A 20917-nucleotide genomic window follows, 5' to 3' on the forward strand; every position below is an offset into this window, starting at 1 on the left:
CGAAGCCAGCCGTGCTGGCTTAAGAGACCCTGTTTCCAAATATAAAATAGGTCTGATAGTGTAGCTCGGAGGTAGAAGGGCTTCCAGGAACCCCAGTACCAAATAAAATAAAATAAAATAAAATAAAAAAATAAAATAATAATGCTGCCCTAATGTGTTCACTTCTCTCACATAAAACACTTGGGAATTGAATTTGTGGGTCACATGGTAACTCTAATGTATTGTCCATTGAGAGACCATTAGTCTGTTTCCCAGATCAACTGTGTGTGTGTGTGTGTGTGTGTGTGTGTGTGTGTGTGTGTGTGTGTGTGTGACTTCAGGGTTGAACCCAGGGCAGTTCTACCTCTAAGCTACCCCCCCAGCTCTGTTTTATATTTTTATTCTGAATCATGGTCTCACTAAGTTGCAGAGGGCCTCACCAGGTTGCTGAGTCTGGCCACAGATTTGTGATCCTCCTGTCTCGGCCTCCCAAGTCCAGGGAGTACAACTGTGCGCCGCCATGCCCTACTTGCTGTGCCATTTCACATTCCCCTCAGCAGAGTATGTGAGGGAGGGTTCCAGTTTCTCTGCTTCTCAGCCAATACTTGTTCTTGTCTGTTTTTCTTATCTTGGAGAATAACTGTTCTAGTGTGTGCAAAGGGGTTCTGTATTGTTTTAAATAATTTTTTCTTACCAGTTTAGGTACCAGCATTGCCATCCACACTTCAGTCTTAGGTCAGTTGTCAAGGGAGAAGAGAAACATCCTCCCAGTAACAGAGGTGAACTGCATGATGCAGATAGCAAAATTTAAAACCATCGAAAAGATGTTCATGGCATTACTATTGAAGGGAAAAAAGTGACTGGGTAATATATATAGTGTAAGCCCATCTGTGTGTTTAAAAAATGCTTTCCCACTACATTGGCAAAAAAGGGTAAAAATTACTATGTGTTAGTAATGAGGTTGTTTGGAAACAGACACTTTTAATGCCAACGATGACAGGATTTCTTTTCACACTTTCTTGGAAAATAATATGTTGGTGTCAAATAAGATTCTAAAAGTATTTACTTTTTTCTCTGATATACTGGGAATCAAATCCAGAGGCATTCTACCTCTGAGCTACACCCCCAGCCCCTATTTTATTTTTCATTTTGAAACAGGTTCTCACTAACTTGCTGAGGATGTTGCTAAATTGCTGTGATCCTCCTGTCTCAGCCTCCCAAGTACTGGGATTACAGGTATGCACCATGATGCCCAGCTAATATTTACACCTTTTAACCTAGGGTTTCACTTTGGAACTTAGTTTATTAAAGTCATAGCCGCCTAGCCAGGCGTGGTGGCACACACACTTGTAATCCCAGCATTCAGGAGGCTGAGACTGGAGGATCGCAGTTGGCGGACAGCCTCAGCTACTTAGTGAGGCCCTTTGCAAGTCAGTGAGACCCTGTTTCAAAATAAAGAATATAGGGCTGGGTGTGTAACTCGGAGGTAGAATGCCCCTGGGTACCATCTCCAGTACAGAGAAGGGTGGGGAGAAGAAGAAGAAGGAAGAGGAGGAGGGGGGGAGGGGAGGGGAGGAGAGGAGAGGATAAGAGAAGAGAAGAAAAATAACAGAGAGTAAGAGAAAGGCTGAAGGGAGAGTAGTGCGCTAACATAGATAGTAGGATGATCAGGAAAGCCCTCTGGAACTTTCCCTCTTGGAGCAGAGATCTGAGTTAGAGAGCAAGTAAATCATGTAACTATCCAGTAAGGGATATTCAAAGGCCCTGGGGAAGCTGGGAGTGCTGGCGCACACTTGTAATCCCAGAGCTTGGGAGGCCGAGACAGGAGGATCGCGCAGGTTCAAAGCCAGCCTCAGCTACTTAGCGAGGCTCTCAGCAACTTAATGAGACCCTGTTTCCAAATAAAGTATAAAAAAATAGGTCTGGGAGTATAGCCTGGAGGTAGAAAAGCCCCAGGGTTCCTCCCCCAGTACCACACACACAAAAATAAAAACAAAACAAAACAAAACACCAGAAAGGCCCTGTGGTACAGTATGCCTGGTGTGTTGGAAGAACAGAAGGAAATCAGCGTAGTTGGAGTGGAATGATGACAAAGCCATAGCCCTGAGCTAGGGGATAGCCAGGGATTCATGTGAGGACTCCTTAGGAGGGCAGCTGTATGGCGTGTGTACAAATCGGAACACTCATGGGAGTGAACATGCTACAACCAAAATGAACTGGTCCATCCCCAGCAGGCCATACTCACAGGCCCTGCAAAGGACCTCCACGTATGCCCTGCGTGGAGGGCTAAGAGCAGGGATTGACTGGTGGGGCCGCTGAGGCTGCTAGACTGCAGGGTGCCCCGGGGAAGAGCGGTGGTGATGGGAAGGAGAGTCTGGTTCTGGAGAGGTTTCAAAGGCCTGGCTCACAGGACTGGCTGAGGAATTACAAAGGAGAGAGGATCCTAGCAATTTGAGGGTTTCTGGCTTGGGCGATTGAGCAAGCAGGAGTTGTCATTTGCTAAGATGGACAGGATAGAGGGGCCCAACTTGGGAGGAAAAGTCAGATTTGGTTTCAGGCATATAAAGTTTGAGATGCCTCGATGATATCCACAGGGCGAGTAAGCAAAGTAGATATACGAGGAGGGAATTCAGAGAGCCGTCTGGGCCAAGCCTAGGGAAGCCATCCATGTGTGGGGTGGCATTCAAAAGCCCCAGATGAGATTAGGAAGGCAAGAGTGTAGGTGCGAAGAACAGCACCCAGGCGAAGCCATATGCAAGTTAGCCAGGGCCTAAAGAGAAAAAAGAACATGTAGCGGAGGAACCAAAGGGGAGCCGGAGAAAGAACAGGGATTCCCAGGAGCCTAACTTTCTGCTTAATACATCTCTACGCCGGGCGTGGTGGCGCATGCCTGTAATCCCGGTACTTGGGAGGCTTGTAGGATTGCAGGTTTGAAGCCAGCCTAGACAATTCAGCAAGAGTGAGCCCCGTTTCCAAATAAGAAGTAAAATTGGGCTGGGATATAGCTTGGAGGTAGAATGCCTCTGGGTTCAATCCCCAGTTCCATAAAACAACAACAACAACAACAACAATAAATAATAATAATTACAACTATAACAAAACAGTAATACATCTCTGTATTCTCATTGAGAGGAGGATAGTGTGCCTGTGTTTGTTTTATTGTATTTTATTTTTCATGGTCCTGAGGATTAAACCCCGGGGCACTTTAACTCTGAGCTACACCATTAGCCTTTTTTTTTTTTTTTTTAAATGGGGTCTCGCTGCCGTGCATGGTGGCGCACGCTTGTAATCCTCACGTTTGGGAGGCAGAGACAGGAGGATCGCGCAGGTTCGAAGCCAGCCACGTGTGCTGGCTTCAGAGACCCTGTTTCCAAATAAAAAAGTATAAAAAAAAAGGTCTGGGAGCGTAGCCCGGAGGTAGAAGGGCTTCTAGGAACCCCAGTACCACCAAAAAGAAAAAAGAAAAAAAAGAAATGGGGTCTTGCTAAATTGCTAAGGCTGGCCTCGAACCTGTGACCTTCCTGTCTCAGCCTCCTAAGCATTGGAATCATCTTGCCTTGGCCTCCTGAGTAGCTGGGTTTATAGGCGTGCACCACTGTACCAGGCTGAACCTGGGTGTTGTTTTTTTTTTGTTTGTTTGTTTGTTTTTTTAGTGGTACTGGGGTTCCTGGAAACCCTTCTACCTATGGGCTATACTCCCAGACCTATTTTTATACTTTCTTTTATTTGGAGACAGGGTCTCTTAAGACAGCGCGGCTGGCTTCGAACCTGCGCCATCCTCCTGTCTCCGTCTCCCAAGTGCAGGGATGACAATCGTACGGCACCACGCCCGGCTGAACCTGGTTCTTTACACCATCTTTGATCGCTAAAGTGCACAATGCTCAGTAAATTCAGCCTGTTGACCGCCCGTGTGGCTGCCTCCATGAAGTCTCTCTTCTTAAGCTTCCTTCCCGTTATGAGCTATTTCATGCAACCATCAAGACACTAATAAACTTATCCAAGAAGCCAATTCAAAATAAATAACAGACTGTGCAGTCTTTGTGAGAAACCTGTATCTGTTTTTGTACGGTGGTAAACTCCAGGGAAACTGAGCTCCGTGCCTTGGCCATCTCGAGGGAATAAATTTGCATCTTACCCTACAATTGCCTACAACAGTCTCTTTGAACGATGGAAAACATATTCCCCTAAGACCCAGGAAGGCTAAACAGTTAATAGCTTCCCAAGAGTTTTATGTATTACTAGGATACCGACTAAGCTATCACGGATCATTAAATATCAAAGTTTATGCTCAAGGAGCCAAAAAAAAAAAAAATCTAATTTCTCTGTGCTCCAGTTGTCTTCACCAGTACCCAAGAAAGTTCCAGAAACTATTATCATGCTTGTAAAATGAGAGTTGCAGATACCTGAAAGATTGAAATGTTAGACTGATGACAGCACATGGCTCAGAGGTAATAAGTCTCCTGGTGCTTCTCATCTTTGGGGCCTTCTTGTTAGCACTGGCTTCTTCTCCAACGTATTCTCTTTTTCCTCTTTTTTTTTTGGGAGGTCCTGACCTTTTTATTTACTTATTGATTTTGGGGAGTACTGAGGATGGAGGCATTTTACCTCCAAGCTACACCCCCAGCCCAATTTTTTATTCTTTATTTTTTATTTTTTTTATTGGTGCATTATATTCGTACAACTTATTGGGGTAAAAAACTTGTGTGTACAAACATGTATTCATGGCTGACTTAACCCCTACCCAGTTCCCACCCCATTCCCTCCCTGTCCCTCCCTCCCTTGCTCGGCTTTTATTCTTTATTTTGAAACAGGGTCTCACTAAGTTGTGGGGGGCCTCACTAAGTAGCTGAGGCTGTCCCTGAACCACGATCCTCCTGTCTCAGCCTCCCCAATGCTGGGATTACAAGTGTGCGCCACCACGCCTGGCCTGACCTTCTTTTTTGGGAGGTTTGAATAGTTCTGACCCATGTCTGAGAAATTTCGTCTTGTTACATATCCTGATTTTCTCTTCAGTTCCTAGCCAGAGGTTCCCAAAGTGGGTGATACCGCCCCCAGGGGGCCACTGGAACAAAATGTAGATAATAAAAGAACACAAAGCTGCTGGGCGTGGTGGCGCACGCTTGTAATCCCCGCACTTGGGAGGCAGAGACAGGAGGATCACGCAGGTTCGAAGGCAGCCGTGCGGGCTGGCTTAGGAGACCCTGTTTCCAAATAAAAATGTAAAAATAGGTCTGGGAGTGTAGCCTGGAGGTAGAAGGGCTTCCAGGAACCCCAGTACCACCAAAAAAAAAACAAAAAAAAACCCAAAAAAAACCCCACAAACTTGTCACTGCTTCTGTTATTCAAGAAGGTAGATTTTACCAAGCATGGTGCACATGCCTGTACTCCCTGTACTTGGGAGGCTGAGACAAGAGGAGGTGGAGGCCACCCTCAGCAGTTTTAGTGAGATCCTCCAGCAATTTAGTGAAACCTTGTTTCAAAATTTAAAAAATAAATAAAAGCTGGATGTGGTGGCGCACACTTGTAATCCCAGCATTTGGGAGGCTGAGACAGGAGGATTGCGGTTAGTGGACAGCCTCAGCTACTTAGGCCCTTTGCAATTCAGCGAGACACTGTTTCAAAATAAGGAATAAAAAATAGGGCAGGGGTGTAGCTCAGAGGTCAAATGCCCCTGGGTTCCATCCCCAGACCTGCAAAAATAAATACATAAATAAATAAATACATAAATATAAATAAATAAATTAAAAAGGCTGAGGATATAGCTCAGAGGTAGAATGCCTCCTGGGATTAATTCTAGTAGAAAGAGGAGGAGGAAGAGGAAGAGGAGGAGGAGGACTAGGAGGATTATTTCCGGTGGGGGGGACACTGAGCAATTTCTTTTTTCTGAAGAGGGGGATAAGTCAAGTAAGTTTGGGAACCTACACTAGACATTGTTGATGTGTTGGCTTATGAGGCACAGTGTTTCAGGTTGGAAAGATAAAAACGTTCTGGAGCTGGGTGGTTACACAGCAATGCAAGTACATTTAATGCTACTGATCTGTACACTTAAAAAGAGTTAAATGGTAAATTCTGCGTTTTATATTCTTTCACGCACATGCAAATATATTTGTGGAAATTTTTAAAAGAGGACCCCTCCCCCCCAAAAAAAAAAAGAGTGAGGGAGGGAGGGTAAGCTTTGCCATCCTGGTCATAGTGAGTGTCCACGGTCCTGAGATCGCCTTTAGTTGGTCTTAAGTTTTCAGAACGTCCTGCCCAGCATCTGTTGGCTCATCCAGGCTCCCACCCACCCACAATTGTCCCCGGAAGATGCCTGTTCTGTCCTATGATACTAAATATGCCAGGCCCCTTGTAATTCATTCATTTATCCACTCTACATGCATCAAAAGCCTGATTGGCACGGTGGGAACAGAACATCAGATCCAGGAAAGAGAACTTCTCTCTGAAACCAGGGTATGTGGGGAACTGCCAGTGTCAGCCCATGTATGCAGTGACTATAACAATGAACAAGACCTGGCTCCTGTCAGTTGTGGTTGGACGAGTGACTCTGAGACGGACCTAACCCCCGTGACCCACTTCTCCATCCTTGGTACCGTCTAACCCTTACGTGCCATCACCATGATCTTTTGAGCTGGGTGCAGTGGCACAGGCCTATAATCCCAGAGACCCGAGAGGCTACGGCAGGGGAATTGAAAGCTGCAGGCCAGCCTGAGCCGCTTATTGAGAACCCTGTAGCTCAGTGCTAGAGCACTTGCCTAATATGCACAAAGCCCTGGGTTCAATCCCCAGTACTGCTAAATAAATAACTAAATACATGAGTAACCATCTCTGTGGGGTGGAGGGAGGCTGAGCCCCCATGTCCCTCTCCTGCAGAGCTGCTGTCACCCTGGCCATCCTATCCCATCCCCTGCCTCCCGAGGTTACAGCAATCTCAGCGGGGCTCTGGCAAGTCACCTTCATCAGACCTTGCAGATCAGATAATGCTCTCCAGATCAGATAACGCACCTTATTTGTTCTCAAGCCTGATGTAGGAAAGAGAAGCAGCTCAAGGTGCTTAAAACTGTGTGTCGTTCCAGGGGCTGCAGGCCTAGCTCTTAGTAGAGCAGCTAAGAGGCCCTGGGTTCCATCCCTAATGATGCAAAGGAAAAAAATAATAATATGTTGTTCCAAAAGGAGACATCAGGCTGAGAGAGGGCTGGGAGGTTGAGGCTCCTGGCTCCCAAACTTGTTCCAGAAAATGTTCTTGGGCTCAGGGCTCTCCTTGCTTCCCCTAGATTCTACTGCCATTCCACTCAACAAACAGAAGGGCCTGTGTAAGATGCATGTCAGGAGCCTCTTTAAAAAAAACAAACAAAGCCGGGCGTGGTGGCGCACGCTTGTAATCCCCGCGCTTGGGAGGCGGAGACAGGAGGATCGCGCAGGTTCGAAGCCAGCCGTGCTGGCGTAAGAGACCCTGTTTCAAAAATATAAAATAGGTCTGGGAGTGTAGCCCGGAGGAAGGAGGGCTTCCAGGAACCCCAGTACCACCAAAAAAAAAAAAAAAAAAAAAAAACAAGCCGCCGGGTGTGGTGGCGCACTCTTGTAATCCCAGCATTCAGGAGGCTGAGACCTGGAGGATCGTGGTTCGCGGACAGCTTCAGCTACTTAGTGAGGCCCTCTGCAACTCAGTGAGACCCGGTTTCAAAATAAAGAATAAAAAAAAAAAAATAGGGCAGGGGGTGTAGCTTGGAGGTCAAATGCCCCTGGGTTCCATCCCCAGACCCGCAAAAAAAAAAAAAAAAAAAAAACAAGCCAAGCATGGTGGCTGGTGCATGCTTGTAATCTCAGCATTTGGGAGGCTGAGACAGGAGGATCGTGGTTCGAGGACAGCCTCAGCTACATAGTGGGGCCCTCTCAACTCAGTGAGACCCGGTTTCAAAATAAAGACTAAAAATAGGGCTGGGGATGTAGCTCAGAGGTAGAATGTCCCTGTTGGGGGTGGGGGGTGGCAAATAACAGGAGGTAAGTCTCAGCTCTGTTACCTGAAGACTGTGAGATCTGGGCAGACACGCACCCTCAGGACCTCAATTTTCTCCTCTGTACTGGGATCCTATTAGTATCTACCTGAAGGACTGTTGTGGAGATTAGACGATGATGTATGGCAAGTACTTGGCACAGTGGCTGGCCTGGGCAAACACATTTGTTTGCTGTGAGGCGATATTCTGTTATGTGCACATGGAATTAGTCTTTTATCCGAGAAGCGCTTTGTAAACAGTGTGGTTCCCGCCCAGCTACCTTGGCATCTTACTGTAGTCACCTACAAGTCTAGCCTCTTCATAATTAGAAGTTACTATTTCCCATGTCTCCCTTTTGTCTTTAAATTAAAAAAAAAAGTTTAAGAGACCCAGGGGTCTCAGTTATGCTCAGGCTGGCTCTGAACTGCTGGCATCAAGCGAGCCTCCGGCCTCAGCCTCCCCAGCAGCTGGGCCTGCAGTGGCCACCGTGCCTGGCTCCCCTTAGGCTCCTCGGCAGTCTAGGCCGTGCCATCTTACTCTTTCTGAAAGCCATACTCCCCACTCTGCATTCTTCTTCTCTTCCAGTCTTCTTTTCTGACCTTCAGTCTTTTCATTCTGGTCCCTACTCTGACTGTCTCTAATGCCTCTGTCCCTGCCAGACCTCTAACTATGGAAACCACTCCTCTCCCTCCAGCTGGTGGGGAGTCGTCTCTACCCACTTCGGAAAGACTGCCTGTTCCCTCCGTCCACGTGGAACGAGGTAGGAGAAAGCACACGGGCTTTTGAGTGGCTGCTGGGCTATTGTCCCAAGCCCCCAGAGCCTCCATGGGCAGCATCAAACCTCTGAGCGAGTTCTAGTGATGTTTCTGCTGAAACCACCCTATTGCCGTTGTATAGCTTGTAGAATCAGGGTTTCTCTATTTATCTGTTGCTTCTCTGGCACTCTTTGGGGTTCCTGACGACCAGTTTTCTAAACTCAGAAAATATTTGCAGGCAGGGCATTTTTTCCCCCTGAGGTTTCTGCAAGTCTAGAAAGTGGAGCGACGTCATGTCATCAGCACCTAAGCCCAGCTGTCTGCGTGTCTAATAGTTTGCATCCTGCAGAAGTGGCTGGTGCAGGCCCCGTGTGGGCCTGAGCGCGAGTGCCGGGGCATGTACAGAGTTTTGTGGGCAACTTGGTCCTTTCATTTACCGTGGGCCTTCGCCCAGCTGCAGTGAGGGATGGAGGGAGCTGCATGCTTGGGCCTTCCTGTCAGAGCAGTGAGCAGAGTGCTCCAGGCGCAGCAAGTGCTCAGCAAATGAGAGCTGGCCGACAGCTCCCAGCCACGCGCTCCTTTCCCTACCTGCCGATTGCTGGCGCTGGACCACCACTCAACTTCCGTTTATCTTTTTGCGGTGCTAGGATGGAACCTAGGTCCTCATACCTGCTAGGCAAGTGCTCTACCCTGAGCCTCATCTTTGAAAGACTGAGGGAAGAAAAAGATAGCCCTACATCTTCCCTGAGATGGAGAGGCTTGCCTTTGTCCCAGGCCACGAGAAGGCTTCCCTATAATAGGTCTAAGGCGTCCTGAAAAGACTGGTCCACTCAAGGGTTTAAACACCTGTTTATTGGGCGTGGGCCACTTTTGGACGTCCTGGGCCCTGTTATCTCTAGATTTTCATGCAACCATGTTGTTACATCAGGGTCTTAAATCCACATTTCCCTAGCACATGACTATTTTTAGGACTATAATTGTCATAACGCTGACCAGTAAATGGGCCTTTACATGGGTTATTTATTTATTTACAGCACTGGAGTTTGAGCCCAGGGGTGCTCTACGACTGAGCTACATCCTCAATCTCTTCTTCTTTTGTAATTTTCTTTTCTTTTTTCTTTTTTCTTTCTTTTTTGCGGTACTGGGAATGGAACCCGGGGCATTCTGCCTCCGAGCTGCACCCCAGCCCTATTTTTTTTTTTTATTGTTTGTTTTGAAACGGTCACTCTGATTTGCAAAGGGCCTCCCTAAGTAGCTAAGGCTGTCCTCAAACTACGATCCTCCTGTCTCAGCCTCTCAAATGCTGGGATTACAAGTGTGCACCACCATGCCCGGCTCCCCCTGCCCCTTTTTCATGTGATTTCAGGGTCTTGCTAAGTTGCCCAGACTAACCTGGAACTTGCCATCCTCCTGCCTCAGCCTCCTGAGTTGCTGGGATTACAGGCGTGCGTCACTACAGTGCCTGTTGGTGGGTTTTTAATTTTTGTACTGACAATGGTGATGGTGATGGTGACAGTATCATAGAGGTGACTCAGAACCTGGACACACCTTCTGGGACCTCTACTGATCAACTCCATGGCTTGGGGGATGGAAATCTACTGAGCTGCGATGTGTACAACAGAAAGAGTCCATATGCAGTGGCCGCGGAATTGGGGCCATTCGCTCTCTGGCCCCTCTTCTTGTCTACTTGCTTGGTCTTATGCTTTTCTCTGCATGTGTGGGTGAGCAGGAAGCACTGGCAACAGGCCTGAAGGACCCAGGCATGTACTTGGCATAGGCTCACGCGCCCTCTTTGGGCAGCGTCAATGGGGCAAGTCTCAGCCTGCGGGGTGTTCCAGCACTAAGGTGCCAGCCTGGCAGGCGGCTGGGGAAGCAGCGGGCTGTTTTTCAGGTTCTTGGGCCTGACTCTGAGTTGCAGCAGGCTTGGGGTTGGGTGGGAGAAGAGGCTCATCAGAACCCTGCCCTGCTCTATCTGTCCATCAGAGAAGAGCCAGAAAGCCAGGAGTGGTGGTCCATGCCCATAACCCCAGTACTTGGGAGGCTCAGTCAGAAGAATCACAGGTTTGAGGCCAATCTCAGTGACTTAGTGAGACCCTGTTTCAAAATAAAAAGGGCTAGCCGGGCGTGGTGGTGCACGCTTGTAATCCCCTTGCTTGGGAGGCGGAGACAGGAGAATCATGCAGGTTCGAAGCCAGCCGTGCTGGCTTAAGAGATCCTGTTTCCAAATAAAAATATAAAATAGGTCTAAGAGTGTAGCCCAGAGGTAGAAAGGTTTCCAGGAACCAAAAAGAAAAAAAAGGGGGGGGGGGCTAGTGGTTGGAGCTTGGCGTGGTGGTGCGTGGTTATAATCCCCGTGCTTGGGAGAATGAGACAGGAGGATTATTGCACAGGTTCGAAGCCAGCCTCAGCTACTTAGTGAGGCTCTCAGCAACTTAGTGAGACCCTGTTTCCAAATAAAATATGAAAATAGGTTTGGGAGTATAGCCCGGAGGTAGATAGCTTCAAGTAGAGTGCCCCCAGGTTCAATCTCCAGTTCCAAAGTAAATCACATACATACATGCACACATACATACACACGTACTCCCTCCCTCCCAGCCCCACCATGCACACCTGTGCTGTGGGGGAGAAGGGGATGGGGCAGAGCAGCCATTGATAATCCTCTGGGCCAACCTGTGTGGGACACACACAACTGGGTTATTTATGTTGAGAAGGAAAGGAGCTGAGGCACCAGGAAGGGTTAGAAAGCCCTGCTCAAGAGCTTTTGAGTCCAGTTCTCCAGCTGTTTGGGGACGATGAGACAATATTTGGGGTCTCTACCCTCCCCTTTGCATTTCTTTGGTGCTTATGGAGAGGCCTCAGTGATGGATTAGAGAGGGCGAGGAGATGGGCTGGTGTGGGGACAGAGGTAGGAGGTAACGGGGGAGGGCACAGGAGAAGAGGGAGAGGCAGGTGACTACATGAGTACCCGACCCCAGGTGATCATGATGGTGCTGGTGGAGGCTGACAAAAGTTCTCAAGCACATTCAATATTGAGTAATGTGATTGAGCACATAGGCTTTTGTCCTGCGTTCAAATCCTGGCACAAGCACTTACCATCTTTGCAACTTCTGGCAAGATTTTAAACTTTGGAGCTTTATTTTCCTGTAGCATTATTATATTTTTAAAAATATCGTATGTTCGCCGGGCGTGGTGGCGCACGCTTGTAATCCCCGTGCGCTTGGGAGGCGGAGACAGGAGGATCGCGCTGGTTCGAAGTCAGCCGCGCTGGCTTAAGAGACCCTGTTTCCAAATAAAAATATAAAAATAGGCCTGGGAGTGTAGCCTGAAATTAGAAGGGCTTCCAGGAAACCCAGTACCACACACAAAAAAATTACTGTATATTCTAAGTACAATAAATATAATAGGCATATGTATAAATAGGCGTGTGTGTGTGTATGTATGTATGTATATATGCCCAACCCACAAATGTTAATTGGTATAGTTACAGAGGAATCATTTTTATTGCGTCAAGTTCCCTCGGGTATCCTGGACTAGGAAGGAAAAGCCTCACACACACCTGCCTCTGCCACTGGATCCCAGGTTTGCCCTAGAGATGCCCTCCCAGGTGGCGGGTCCGTCTGTCTGTGCTACTTCTGGTTCCTGGTGGGGTAAGGCCTCCTGGCCCTGGCCCACAGCTGCTCCATCCTGTGAGGATGCGTGACTGGCCCTCGTGTGCCATCCCCAGGCAGAGCTGCGGTCCCTGCTGTTTCATCCTGGGACTCAGTGCAGGTTCCTGACTTTCGTAGAACCAAGTCAAGCCAGGTGTAGTGGCACATGCTTGTAATCCCAGCATTTGGGAGGCTGAGACAGGAGGATCACGGTTTGTGGAATAAAGAATAAAATAGGGCTGGGGGTATAGCTTGGAGGTAGAACGCCCCTGGGTTCCATCCCCAGTACTGTAAAAATAACAAACAAATAAAAAAAGAACCAAGTCCTGGATCTCATGACCTCTTGTCCCCATGGCAACCTCCTGATGTCTAGTGGGACCAGGCTCTGTCTCTGCCTGGCGTCACTGGGTTTCATCACCTTTTCTTTGTGCAGTCTTGGTCTCTGGTGGACAGATCTAGTACTGGGGGGGGGGGCTTCTTTGCTCTTTGCAAATCCAAGCTCACCTTATCTCTCAGGTCCTTTGTGTCTGGTGGAGCAAGTGGGACCAGCCCTCCTGTGCTCCTCCTTCCCACCCGTGACCTTCTAGAGCTCCTGAAAGCCCTTCCCCGGTAGCTCAGAGAAGATGCAAACCCTTTCTTTTCTTTTTTCTTTTCTCTCCTCTTCTCTTTCCTTCTTTCCTTCCTTTCCTCCTCCTCCTCCTCTTCCTCCTCTTCCTCCTCTTCCTCCTCCTCCTCCTCCTCCTCCTCCTCCTCCTCCTCCTCCTGCTCCTCCTCCTCCTTCTGTACTGGGAATGGAACCTAGGGGCATTCTACCTCTTAGCCACACCCCCAGCCCTATTTTTTATTCTTTATTGTGAAACAGAGTCTCGCTAAGTTTCGGAGGGCCTCACTAAGTAGCTGAGGCTGGCTGTGAACCTGCAGCCCTCCTGTCTCTGCCTCCCAAGTACTGGGATTACAAGTGTGCATCACCATGCCCAGCTTCTTGCCCAGCTCTTGAATACATCCTTGTGTTCAGCTGCTTGGGAGGATTTTCGACAGAGGGCCAGCTCTGTTTGTCTAAGGTCTTTATCAACTGGCTCTCAGACTTTATATCTACATGCAAATTTAGTCTGAATTTTCACCTGCTGGCTTTTTTTTTTTTCTTTTCTTTTCTTTCTGTGTTTTGCTTTGTTTTTGGTGCTGGGGATGAAACCCAAGGCTAGGCAAGTTGCTCTACCATTGAGCCACACCTACTAAGTTGAAAGGTATTGTTTTTTTGTTTTTTGTTTTTGTTTTTTTGGGTACTGAGGTTTGAACCCAGGGCCAAGCTACACGCCCATACCTTCTTCTTTTATTCCTGTTTGTTTTGTTTTATCTTGAAATGGGGTCTTGCTAGGTTGCTGAGAGGCTCGCTAAATTGCTGAGGCTGGTCTCGAACCTAAGACTCTCCTTTCTCAGGCTCCCAAGTACTGGGATTCCAGGTACACACACCATGCCTGGCTTTGAAAGTGCTTCAAAGTATTTCAGCCCCTGGGATGAAGTTGGGCACACATCCACAGTTCCACTGTGGGATCCGCAACACTGATGCATCCTGAGCAGCATAGGGCTTCCTTTTTCTATCATGTGGATGACCCCAGAGACCATGTGATAGATCCACCAGGTCAGACCAGGGGTCACAGGAAATGGACAAAAGCTCCAGATCTGTGACTAATGATGATGACAACAAATTGCATGTGTTAAATGGCTCTCGAGTAGCAGGCACTAAACCCTTCACCTGGATGGTCTTATTCACTGTGTGACCTTGGGCCTATAGGTCCATCTTTCAGTTTTGTTTGTTTTAACTTTTAAAATGGAGATGACAGCCAGGTATGGTGGTGCACACTTGTAATCCCAGTACTTGGGAGGCTGAGACAGGAAGATCGCAGGTTCACAGGTTGACACAGCTACTTAGTAAGACCCTCTGTAACTTAAAGAGACCTTGTTTCAAAAATAAAAAATAGGGCTGGGGGTATAGCTCAGAGGTAGAATGCCCCTGGATCCAATTCCTAGTTCCACAAAAAATAAAATAAAATGGAGATGATAGCTGGGCATGTGGTGCACACTTGTAATCCCAGTACTTAGGAGACTAAGAGGATCGCAGGTTCAAAGCCAGCCTCAGCAACTTAGTGAGACCCTGTTTTCAAATAAAAATAAAATAGGGCTGGGAATATTGCCTGGAGGTAGAAGGTCCCTGGGTTCCATCCCTAGCTAGTACCTAACACACACACACACACACACACACACACACACACACACACACACACACACAAAAATAAAATGGAGATGCCAGGCGTGGTGGCCCACGCTTGTAATCCCTGCTCTTGGGAGGCTGAGACAGGAGTATCGCACGGGTTCGAAGCCAGCCTCAGCTACTTAGTGAGGCTCTCAGCAACTTAGTGAGACCCTGTTTCCAAATAAAATATAAAAAAGGTCTGGGAGTATAGCCCAGAGGTAGAAAGCATCTGGGTTCCACCCCCAGTACCACAAATGAATAAATAAATAAATAAAATAAAATGGAGATGACATCACTTAACAGGAGGTTGAGGGGAGGCAATGAAATAATGTGAATGTTTGAAAAAAGCATCCAGGAATCTAGCTATATATAAAGATACTTAAATACCTGTATGTCTATATATCTTTGTAGATCTGTGTGCCGTCTTTTCACCCAAGAGCCAAGCTAGCCGTCTTCAGGTCTTTGAAGAGTCCGCTGGTTCCCAGGGGAGGGATGTTGGCCAAGCTCCTGCTGATGGGGAATCTGATAGCCTAGCTTTGGAAGGACAGAATATGAGGCCCCTGGTGGTGCTTTATCTGTCACCCGAGATCAGGGTGTCTGTCTCCAGGCACAAATGTGACACCTGTTGCGAGAGAAGCAGGCCCTGGCAGCTGGCACTCCAGGAGGAGAGGTCTGGCCAGGAGCAGGAGAAGCTTGCTTACCAGAGGGCGAGTGACAAGTGTCAGTGGTTAAATCAGCACATTCTTCAGCTCCAGGTTCCCCCAGGGGGTGGAGCGATGCCTGGGTATCACTGGCGGGACTAATGCAGAAGCCAAGAGACAGAGGAGGGAAGACCCAGTACCGGGCACAGCACCTGACTTGTAAAACGCTCTCAGTGGATATTGACGGGCTGCGGAGAGCAAGGGGGGAACCACAGCACCCACAGACAGAGGCGGGTTGTCTCTTGCTGTGCCAGCACAGTCACTGCCGGCCCACAGTCTGCTTTATAAACACGCAGAAGACAGTCAGAGACTCCTGGCTCTTTGCAGTCTACAAAAGTCAGGGTGGTGCATGCCTGTAATCCCAGTACTTAGAAGGCTGAGACAGGAGGATCACAGGTTCAAGGCCAGCCTCAAAAACCTAGTGAGACCCTACTTTCAAACAAAACAAAAAAAATTTTTAAATGGCTAGGTGGTGTATCTCAGAGGCAGATGCCTCTCAATTCAACTCACCCATTTCCCCCCATAAAGATAAAAAGAAAAGTCAAAAGGGGTTGAAACTCCTAACTTCTGATTCCCCAGTCCCAAATCCTCAACTTAGAGATTGTTAGGAAGGAAGGATCCTACTAAGCGCTTGCTGGATGTCAGACCCCACACTGCGTCCAGCGTGTGTAATTAAAATTCCTTGCTCACGGCAGTCCTAGAGGGCAGGGGCTTCTCTCCTCACCATCAGATGAAGAAATCAGTCTGAAACGGCGCCCCTTCAGGTCATGAGTGGTTAAAAAAGGCAGCCTTGCTTGTCTTTCTACTACACGACCCAGGGCTGCTCAAGGTGGGGCTGTGGACCGTCCCTGCTCCACACCCAGGTTCTCCTGGTTAGAGTTAACTCCACCCAACTCACCCAGCTGCCTCTCTGGACCTCACTTCCCCCTTGCTTTCTATTAAAGAGAAATGGCGCCACGTGTCCACTAAAGGTGGTGACGGCAGGTTTTATTCAGCAGTACTGTAGCAAGCCACAGAGACAGCGGTACAGAGCTGAGCTCCATTCTGAATACAGCAATCAGTGGGGCGACTTAGAGGCAACAGGCAGAGTGAGTGGGTCCGTGCGCAGACACTTGCTAGGAGGGCACCCCAAGGGGTTTTTGCTAAACTGGCCTAACAGGATTCGTGCTGAAGGCCAGGGTGGGAGAGGAGGAACCTGATTAGATATCCTGGGTATAAGGGCGATCCTGGGGGGGGAGTCTTGCTAAAGTGACTTAGTAGGATTCATGCTAAAAACGGGGCTGACCCAAGGACGAGGCATCCTGGAAAAGAGGGGCCAGAGGAGCCCATCTGAAGGCGGCCCAGGGGAGCTCAAGACCCGCAGCTATAGTTCACTGACCTTGGGTAAGCTGAGGGAGAACGAGGCGGAGGTGAAAACCCATCTATGAGAAAGGGTGTGCATGTGACACACACTTTTGCTCCTCAAAGAGGGCGATGCTCTCCTCGCCCTCTCCAGAAAGCAGGTGGCATTTGGCCACAAATGCAGAGTCAAAGAAGAGATAACCCAGTTGTTGAGGTTCAAAAGCTAGGCAGGGCCTGTCCTCCTCCTCCCTGCAGTGTGACTCATTTGTCACTAGGCCTTTGAACCCTCAGCCACTAGCCAAAAGCTCCATGGGCTAAGAAGGAGCGTGGAGTGTGTGTGTGTGTGTGTGTGTGTGTGTGTGTGTGTGTGTGTGTTACTGGGGATTGAACTCAGGGGTGTTCTACCTCTGTGCTATACCCCCAGCCCAATTTTATTTTTTACTTTATTTTTATTTATTATTATTATTTTTTGCAGCACTGGGGGTGGAACCCAGGGACATTTCTACCTCCAAGCTACACCCTCAGCCCAATTTTTGACTCTTTATTTTGAAACAGGGTCTCACTGAGTTACAAAGGGCCTCACTAAGTAGTTGAGGCTGCCCAAGAACTGCAATCTCCTGTCTCAGCCTCCCAAATGCTGGGATTACAAGAGTGTACCACCACGCCCAGCTTATTTTTTTTATTTTGAAACAGGGTCCTGTTAAGTTGCTGAGGCTGGTCTCAAACCTGCAATCCTCCTGTCTCAGCCTACCAAACACTGGGATTACAAATATGTGCCACCACACCCAGCTGTGTTGGGATCAGCAGATAATCAAACAAGTCTCCCTTGAGCTTCTCTAGAAATGGAGGGTATGGTGTGAGAGCAGGCTCTTTCTACTTCATTTCCCACATTTCTACTTCATTGGCCCCAGCATCCAGCTTCTCCAGAATATACCCCTGTCCTGGACTTCTGTGACCTGCTCCTGACTGCCAGCCACCCACGCAAACAGGAGAGACCTTGATGGCAGATAAGCCTGCAGAAGTCTCTATAACCCTACCATGAGTGGAGGTGGAATATCTTTGCAGGAACCCAAAGGCAGAGATCACCAGCTGAGGGCTCTGCCCCCGGGACTCCTCAAAGCCTATGCCAAAAAGTGCCCACAGAGCCAGGTCGTGGCATATGCCTGTTAGCCAGTCTGTGGGAGGCTGAGACAGGCAGGTTCGAGGACAGCTCAACAACTTAGTGGGACCCTTAGCAACTCAGTGAGATACTATTTCAAAATTAAAAATAAAATAGAGCTGGGGTTTTAGTTCAGAGTCCCCCTGGGTTTAATCCTTCAAAAATAGGGAAAAAATGTCCACAGAAGAAAATGTTGCTGGAATGACACAATGCTCTGGGTGACTTTGAACTCTGGGCTCCTCTTTCCCCATTCATAAAATGGGAGTAAGCCGAGCTGGCCTCGCTGATGAGATTCTCAGAAAAGTCAAGTGAAATCATGCCTGTGGGATGCTTCATAAACACTGAAGGATCTTAAAACGATGTAAGAAAAGCACCCACCACACCTCTGCATTCCGTCTGCGATCCTTGTCCCCACCTGGAGGGGCGCAGGGTCAATGTCACCTTCTTCTGTGAGGTCCATGCCTGCCAGCCGTGCTCTTACTTAGTGTCTGGTTGGCTGTGTGTGGCGCTGCTGGTGCTCACAGGGGATCGTGGGACACTCCTGCCTCTGCGTCACCTCCTGCATGCCCGGCCTCGTGGGGTATTTTGATGGCGAGGAAGGAGCAGCCTGTGGAAGTGCATCTGAGTGCTCGGGTTCTAGTCTTTGCTTTGTCACCACCTGCCAAGTGAGCCTAGATTAGTCAACTCATTGGCCTGGGTCCCATTTCCCTGAATTTCCCATTTCCCTGAAATGAGGACAAGATGATCTTGTAGCCTTGTCTAGCTTATGATGACCTGGTTTTGGGCTCACGGTGGTTTGGAGTCACTTACTCAGAGCCCAGCAGGCACGCGCAGGCAGCATCCTTACAAGCGAGACACACCGGCCAGGTGACTGACCCTGGTGGCTGATCATGCACCGTCACCCCAGGGCAGCCCCTCGCCTCCTTGCTTGTTTAGGAACGCATGCAGGCGCCCCAGCGGTATCCTGTTCCCTCCCTCGCTCTCATTATGATTTGGCATTTTGCCTTCCCAGATGTGCGTAAGCCAACCAAGTTCCAAGGGGGCAGATGTCATCGGTCACACACAGCTTCTGAATTAACTCAGGAGTTGCCAAGCCTCCCTCTAATCTTGTATCTTCAACAGTTGATAAATTTGTTTGACAAACTCAAGTCCCAGGGCCACCCTTTCCTGCCTCTCGCAGCTCTGGTTCTGTTCAACAACCCATCAGTTAATGGTGGGGGAAGCAGAGACCCTCGCCACCCTCCAGTGATCCCTCGCTGCCGCCCTGTCTGGGAAGGGACCAGGCTGGAGGGAAGAGAGTTCTTCCTTTCCCAGCCATTTCTCCACAGTGGCCTTTGGGGAGAAGTCAGCCCCCTCTGGTAGAAGCTGGGGAAGAATTGGCCGGTAGTGGGCAGAGGGAGGGCAGTGGACTGTATTCACCTGGCCTGGCTCCTTCTTCAATTTATAGAAGGCAGTGAATGCTAGTGGGACGTATGCATGCTTCTCTCTCTACGCTATAACCTCTGCTAAGTTTGTTTTATTTTATTTGTGGTACTGGGGATGGAACCCAGGGGTAGTCTATCTCCAAGTGACACCCTCAGTCCTATTTTTTATTTTGAAACAGGGTCTCACTGAGTTGCAAAGGGCTTCACTAAGTAGCTGAGGCTGTCATCAAACTGAGGAGATCCTGCGGTCTCAGCCTCCCAAATTCTGGGATTACAAGCGTCCACCACCATCCCCAGCTTCTCTGCCCAGTTTGTAACTGTCTCCTGCCCCGGCCACTGCATACCTGAAGCAGAGGGAAGACAAGGACTTGTACTGTCTCTACCCCCAGTCTTGCAGATTTATAAAGTCGGTCCTCAAATAATGTTGACCTTGCTTTTCTCTTTTTCCCCTTCCTCAGGGTACGGCAGCTGGAGAGAACTGGCCAAGGCTCTGGCCAACAGGAACATCCCGGCAGTGGACCCCAATCTCCAGTTCTACCGTCCCCAGAAGCTGAACCTCAAGGTACACGGCAGGACCAGCACTTCTCGCCTGTTGCTGTGTGAATGTGGACCTCAGCTGCCCTGACCCCGCAGCCTTTAGGGAAACCTCCATTTCTCCATGGTGTGAGAGGTCGAGGAGAGACGGCTAGAAGGACCCCAGTCTGGCATCTGGGATTTCCTGGCTGAATGGGTAGAGGGCATCCTGCCCTTCCTTCTCAAAACCTGGAGCTACCACGGGGCCTGGTTTTTCTGTTTCTGCTTTTGCAAAATCATTCAAACTACCCTGATCTAAACTGCATCCATCTCAGACAGTATGTCCTTCACCTAGGGGTGCAGCTCAGAAGTCGAATGCTTGTTCCGAATCCCTGTTCTGTTGCTTGGACCAGTAGTAGATTAGGGAAAGTGAGATCCAGTGCATTGTGGAGTCCCTCGCTGACCCTAAACAGATGTGGATGCTCAAGGCTGGACCAAAACTGAAGTGAAGCTATGGAACTGCATAGTAGAGAGGGTTGGGGTGGCCCTGAGGGACTCCCACTTACTGAGCCATTGAGTGACGAACCTGAGCAGAATCCTGGGGGATATAGAAGGAGAAGGAGCCAACGCTCCTACCCTCAGCAGGTCCTGATTCAATTGGGGAAAACATTTTTCTCATATGGGGCAGACTGAGAACATCCAGGGAAGCGATTTAGCTCGGGAAGCACGCATCGATGGCACTGTAAGGAGGTATTCTCCAGAGGGATGTGCTGTGAATAAATGGGAGGGTCCCCAAGGCACAAGCTTCCCAGGGCCTGTGTCCTGGCCCCTTGCTTCCCCGCGGGCCCTCTCAAGGGGCCTTGGCTCCTGCCCCGCTCCTGATTTCACACCCTCATATTCCCATCAAGTTCGTTCTCTGTTTTTCTACTAGGACCAAAAAATTGACCGAGGCCAGAGCAGTAATAGCAGCTACTTGAGGTGGAACAAGCCTGTCCCCTGGCTCTCAGAGGTAAGAGGCCCTTCTGACCCTTTACTTTGAGAGAGTAAAGAAAAAATATATCTTTTTCCCACTAATAATGCCACAGATCATAGAAAACTCTCCTACTGGTCACTGAAATGTTCACCCTCAGGGCTCCAGGCTCCTTTGATTTTCTTC

At 48.8% G+C, this 20917-nt stretch overlaps 1 protein-coding gene across 1 annotated transcript in view; it reads left to right on the forward strand.

Moving 5' to 3' along the window:
• Positions 1 to 20917, forward strand: part of B4GALNT3 (beta-1,4-N-acetyl-galactosaminyltransferase 3) — a gene marked incomplete at both ends in the record, with an annotated part of 101439 nt that overhangs the window by 55579 nt on the left and 24943 nt on the right. Inside the window, 2 exons of the mRNA XM_080704952.1 lie at positions 19707 to 19810; positions 20693 to 20770. Coding sequence (XP_080561078.1) covers positions 19707 to 19810; positions 20693 to 20770 — 182 coding nt within the window. The remainder of the gene's footprint in view (positions 1 to 19706; positions 19811 to 20692; positions 20771 to 20917) is intronic.

Source organism: Muscardinus avellanarius (genome assembly GCF_963383645.1).
Source record: "Muscardinus avellanarius genome assembly, chromosome: 11".
NCBI classification, from domain to species: Eukaryota; Metazoa; Chordata; class Mammalia; order Rodentia; family Gliridae; genus Muscardinus; species Muscardinus avellanarius.